The sequence below is a fragment of the Melitaea cinxia genome, chromosome 7 (assembly GCF_905220565.1).
Source record: "Melitaea cinxia chromosome 7, ilMelCinx1.1, whole genome shotgun sequence".
Taxonomy (NCBI): Eukaryota; Metazoa; Arthropoda; class Insecta; order Lepidoptera; family Nymphalidae; genus Melitaea; species Melitaea cinxia.
In genome coordinates this window covers 7,764,577-7,771,215 of record NC_059400.1, presented here as the reverse complement: position 1 = coordinate 7,771,215, position 6,639 = coordinate 7,764,577, and the positions used below count along the sequence as shown (strand labels likewise).

At 32.5% G+C, this 6,639-nt stretch overlaps 1 protein-coding gene across 1 annotated transcript in view; it reads left to right on the top strand.

The window, feature by feature from the left end:
• The first annotated feature begins 567 nt into the window (after nt 1–567).
• LOC123655300 overlaps nt 568–6,639 on the top strand; it is a 202,694-nt gene continuing 196,622 nt past the window's right edge. Inside the window, exon 1 of the mRNA XM_045591113.1 lies at nt 568–795. Within this exon, the coding sequence (XP_045447069.1) occupies nt 699–795 (97 nt within the window). The 5' untranslated portion in view covers nt 568–698. The remainder of the gene's footprint in view (nt 796–6,639) is intronic.

Here is a 6,639-nt window from a genome sequence, read left to right as displayed (position 1 = left end):
TTTCTTTTCTTACTTATCGCTTGTTATCTTGAAATGATATACAAATAGATGTTCGACTGTGCTAGCGGAATACAATGAATTAAATTGTAGGTCATGCTGATTAGACCGTGGATGTAAAACGAAATCCACTTCTATGTACAGATGATAAAGAATATCGAACGTTGAAAGTTTTATTACCCTTTATACGGGGTTTAGGTGGCATGATACGGAGCCAGGTTTTCATCAAGTGTGGACTGCGGTCGAGGTTGGGAGACCGGGAGTGGTGGTAGTTGTCCGCACGACGCATTCAGTGTACAGTCGCGCGCCACAAGTGTTGCGCGCACGCATAGCTCTCTGCAGCCGGCCCAACTCGCATATTGTTATATATCGTCCTATCGCTACTTTCTGATACTCTGAACAAAGTACGGCATTTCTAAGTGATGTGAGTTAAGTGATGATACTCATCGTTACATGTAAATAGATTGTAAACAGAAAACGATGCCTCTATAGTGTTGTGGGCGACAATCGTCGCAGTTACAGACTGATCGGCACCGTCTTTGGCAGACTAGATCCATGTGCGTTAGTCCGATATCAGTGTCCAAGGAGATAACGTGATGTGACAACTATACGTATTAAAGTGGCAGTGGAATAGTTTTGTGAAAGTGTGCAGCGAGCGTGAGTGAACAGACGGCTGCCGGCGCGGCCGGCGCCCCGTCACAATGTTGAATTGCACCGATTTGGAATGCATCCTGCACCACCACCATTATTATGCTCATCTACACCACATACATCACTTGCAAAATGCGCAGGAATCAGGTAAGAAGAAGCGTGAAAGAAATGATTAAAATTATTAAATTATACCGATTTTCTACGACAATCCTTGATAAACAATGGTGGCATAAAACAATGACTGTTTGTTTAAAATTGAACAGTAAGTGCTATTGATAACAAAATGAAGCATGTATTTTTACATACGTTAAATATTTATATCGCCTTGTAAATTGTAAATATCGAGCGTTTTACGTTTTTAAAAGATAGACTTTTCAAAAATAAAAAGATCGAAGTAGGTAATTGTAATCAAATGTTATGTTTATCGTGATGCAACAGTAAGTATGGACGTAATCGTTTTATTGCTAAAGACAGAAAAGTGATATAATTGGTGAGCAGGTGTTAGAGTTAATCTTGCGAGGTACTGATTTAACAACGCGCACCGTTCGGTTTCTTGATCAAGATCGATGATGTTCCGAGGAAACGGCCCGGTGTCGGTAATGCGAAACTCTTGTTATATTTGCTCAAGCAAATTTTTTATTTGTTTTCTCTTTTTAGTGCCTGTCGTTCTTATGACTTTCAAATATTTATACAAACAAATCACCTTGTATCTGATATAGCTGTGAAGTTTTGTATAGCAATTCATAGAGAACGAATACAGTGACGATAATTAGCGACGATAACATTACTTGATAGTGACTTTCTGTTGTTATAATTGCACTAAGGTAACTGCTGAATATGTTTCTTGTAATTCAACCGTAAATTTTGCAACAGAAAATTTAATTGTTAGTACCTTAAGCAAACCACTTTGTATTATTTTATTGCTTAGCGTCAAACTTGCGTGAGTTTCTATATACGTGTCGTTTGTTTTTTGCCAATTGAGTAAATAAGATGTTTGGACGCGATATATTAACTTTTGTATTTTTGAATAATGTTACATTGAACATTGTATGTAAATTTTTTGATTTTTTAAATATTTGTTTTTATTTTAAAATTTTAAGATTTTACTATCATACCGTTTGCCGCAGAACTGCTAGTTCAAGTTCTGAGTACAATAATATTTTATTTTCAAGAGACAATTGAACACCTCTTTCCTAAAGTCCAGAAACGCATCCGCAATTCCTGTAATGTTCCAGACCCACAAAGGTAGGCATTTAACATCGTGTGGCGCTTTCCCGTTTTATCATTTATGATGATGACATCGTTATAGGAAAGGGTTATAATTATCAATTCATTGTAATCAACGAACAAAATTTAATAATATTATATACGACCTAAAGTATTGTAGCTCATATATATATTTTTTATTTTTTTATATGCTTCAATATATACTGTGTCGATGAACGGGGTTTCTAATTGAACATTTTCCATAGGTAAAATAGTTAATAAATTATTAATATATAATTATAAACTAAGTATAAATAAAATGGTATCGTAACTTTTCGAAATGGATATACATAATTCATATTACATGACACATTACGTCGATTATAAAATTGCAATTATTATGTTGTTTAATTTGTGAGTGTTTGTAATAACAAAACTACAAGTCGAGTATAACGGGATATAGTCGAAAACATAATTATAACGGACACAAAAAATAGTAGTCGTAAAACTATATTAGCTTGAACGGAACTTATTTATTCATACGTGTTATCTATTAATACACATATGATAGAATTCAGTTTTTTATTTCAAATATTAAGTATATAGTAATGTGAAATTAATTTAGTAATCAAATAAGTTTAGTATAAACTTTTTGACTAAAATTGATCTATATGGTCCCACTTAATGATTGGCTTAAGGAAATAAGATGGACAGCCACTAGATGAATGTATACAGCTATTTATTACATGTAAATATTGACTGTTCAATATTTCCCTCATTTTCTATCGTAATTTTTTAGATATTATTGGTATTATAGGCTATTGAAGTAGGGATGTAAAAACAATTTTGGTCATTCTATTATTTTTTTTCCTTTACAAAAATGTTTTGACATAAACATAATAAATAAATAATAATATCATATACACGAAAAAGCAAGAGGTGTTGTTATCTTTGACGATATTTTCTGTTCCTTAAATTACCATAATTTCGATCTTGATGCTTTAAACATTAACAAATAAGGTATAAAAAGTTTATGGTAAAACAATTTTGTATCTTTCACAATTTTATATGGTCAGTGTACTACATAACACTTTTCTTTAGTGTTTAAGTATGTTTACAACGTAAATTTATACGAAAGTTTGTAATAAACTACAATACGAAACCCAGTTCAAAATTTATGACACAGGAATAAAAAATACATATTTACTAAAGTTATGAAAAGAAGACTACACAAATTTACAGCTCTCTATGTGCAAGCTTCACGAAATTCCGGTTTAATATTGATTGTTGTTTTGCCACTTCTAATCAATGAGTTAGAAGTGGCAAAACGACAATCACCTATCCAAGATCCACCAATCTTTAAAAACTTTTGTAAGATCGGTTGATGTAGAATAAATCTATCTATACTCATAAATGTAGAGTCGGTATATTTGTTCCGTTATACTACAAAAAATACTTAACCAATTGAAATAATACTTATACCATAAGATGTAGCGTGTTTTGGAGAAGGTGTTAGTATATGATATGTTGGTGATTACTTGTCATATAAAAAATATGGACGGACAGAGATCGCTAGTATTAAATAATGCGCTTATGAAATAGACAACTCATTAAATATGGGCTTCAATGACATTGCACAAAAACTCGATTTAACTTATGGTATATATGCCAACAATAACTTTTATTGATTCGGAATTAAATACGGAACAAATAAAATAGCAACTACTGCCCGTTTGAACGAAATCTATTATCACTGAATGACGAATACTATCTACCTAGATCTGAAGATGCTGCGGATTTTTGATAAGTTGCATTAACGATGAGTAGCTAAAATAGTGCAAAACAATTTTTTTGTGTCACGTGCAAAAGCATTTGGATCCTATCAACATTAAAGAACAGATCATATAAATAAGACTCCATCCGTATAATATTATGTTAATACGAAATGTTTGCATACTCATTTCATAATAAATATTAATACGATTTTATTATTAAATGCATCAATAAAATGTATTTTTTATTGTCTCAATATTTAAATACTTTCATTACATAAATTATGTTAAGATTAAAAATAGAAAGTCGCAATAAACGGTTAAAAGCGTTTGAATACTTTGTATTTCGAACAATTATTTAAGTGACTGCTTATTTTAACGCTAAACATAACACAAACAAGAAGACTCTCCTATAATAACTAGTTGCTTTTATTTTATCACTTCAGCCTATCGCAGTCCACTGCTGGACATAGGCCTTCACAAGCCCGACTAGAAAATAAGTTAAATTTAACCAAATCATGTATCTGGACCGACAGGATAGAATGAGGCATGCCAGACCCGGCAAGCTCTATCAGGACCAGGTCTGGTCCAGACAAGGATAGCCTGATGTAAAATATAATCAAGTATGGTAAGGCATACTGGATCAGGACCCGGTCCGGTCCAGATCAGGATAGCCTGATGTAAAATATAATCAAGTATGGTAAGACATAACTGCATCAGGACCAGGCCTGGTCCAGATCAGGATAGCCTGAAAGAAATTACGCGAACTGAGCCTGAATCGCGCTATCGATGTTTTTAAGCGTACTTAGTATGTATAAAGTTATTAGAACAGTCTAGCAGGGAGTCCAGATCGGGCTGCCCGGTCCGATACTGCTAAGGAACACGAGAATATTTCTACTCGGGAGTTCGCGACAAAAATGGCGTCAACTCATGTGTTTTGCCCGTTAGTCACCACGCTGGAAGGGTGGGTTGGTGGCCGCAGGGCTGGCTTTGTCGCACCGAAGACGCTGCTGCCCGTCTTCGGCCAGTATATTTCAAAGCCAGCCGTTGGATGGTTATCCCGCCATCGGTCGGCTTTATAAGTTCCAAGGTAGTAATGGAACTTTGTTTTTTGCGTTGCTTTTATTTACAAAGTATATAATCCATTAGACTTGACCTAAACTAATTAAGTCATGTTCGATTAGAAACAAGTATCGCTAAATAAGTAGCTGACCGAGTGACGACAACGCACTAACATATATTGCAATTGAGAATACTTTTCAACACTGATATACAAAAAAAAACAAACACCTTCTCTCAAATTTCGAGGTCATAAAATTTTATAAAGATTAGCTCGAACTGCAATAAAAACGAAATTAAAATTAAAATAACAATTTGGTCTGTATATTGTTGAATTCGACGTATGTATATAAACTATTATGACCTGCATATTTTTAAAGAAATTAAGAAATTCTTTCGAGAAGATATTTAATTGGCCAAGTCAGACAACAACAAACTATTGTTATGTTTGATTTTTATATCGTATGTTTCATTATTTATTCATTAATATTGAAATTAACTTTTATCTATAACTGTTACATTTTATTTATTTATTTCGACGACGATTTGGCGCAGCGGTCAGCACTGGCTGTTGCGCTGCCGGTCGCGGGTTCGATCCCCGTTCACTACAAACATTTGTATTGGCCATATAGATGTTTGTTGTGGTCTGGTCGTTTGTGCTTGCGGACCCCTCGCCCACGAGAAAATTCTACTGGAGGCCGTTGAGTGCGAACAATTTATTTATTTATTATTACATTATACATTAAAAAGTCTATTGATTTCAAGCTTGCCTTGTAGTTTCGAGTAGTTCTGTTACCTGCCTTTGCTGAGTTTTTTTTTTTTTTAATAAGGTTGGTTTTTTTAATGTTTTTAACAGTGTTAAGTCTTTTAATCTAATATCTTACCTCCGTTATAAAGATTACAATTTTGTAATAATATATAATTAACAATAAAGTAAGAACTTAATTATAATAACGTTTAATATTTTAAGGTTCAATTAAGGAAATTGTAAATGCTTCGGTTAAGAAACGTTTACGTCTAATAATTTGAAGTGTTTCCAACGCGTCTTTGAAATTTGTGCGATAAACTATATTGTAACTAAGTTGTTTTTTCTAGCTACACTGATATGTCTGTGTTAGATCGATATATCCGCGTTTGGGGACATAAAATGCAAGTTGAAGTTTATATTGTTAAAGCCTGTTTTATTTAATTATAACTTTTGAATACAATTAACTTCCATAAAAATACATATATTTGTACATATCTGACGTTAAAACATATAAAATCGTCATTAATGAACCAATACTTATCGTTGTTAGTTTCAAGGTCAGGTCTACAATAAATTTTTGCAAGCACATTTAACATTTTGGGTTAACGTTAAGGCTGGACGCAAATTATAAAACCTTTAGCTTTGCTAGAGAATGACTGAAATTAAGCAACATCGTTTGCATGCTCGAAATATTCTAACAAAAATTCTATCACGTTTATAGTACCTATCTGAAGAATTTTACGCATTCGGCTCTGTGTTTTAACTTTCTTAACATATTGATTGAGCCTTTTCAGTACATTTTTTGTAAATTCTTGCGTACTGATATCAACTGTCATTGACCTAAATATCATTTAAATATTTTTGTACACATATCTTTTCTTAACTAAACAGAGTACTTAAATTAAACCTTACACTACACTTAGTTTAATAAACTTTTCCCTATTACCTACTAATTTTCTTATTGCAAATAAAATCATATTTACATAGAAATATAAACTGTTTTAACGCAGTCACTTAGTTTTTTACCAACTTTTAAAATTTATGTTTTGAAATAAATACGAGCGAAATTATTTGATGTTATTTTTCTTCTTTTCTTCATTAATATGTATAAATATGTAAGTATATAATAATCGATAACAAAAAAAATACATAATAATAACAACACCAATAAAAAATTAATAAGTAATTCTCAGTAACGTGACTTCG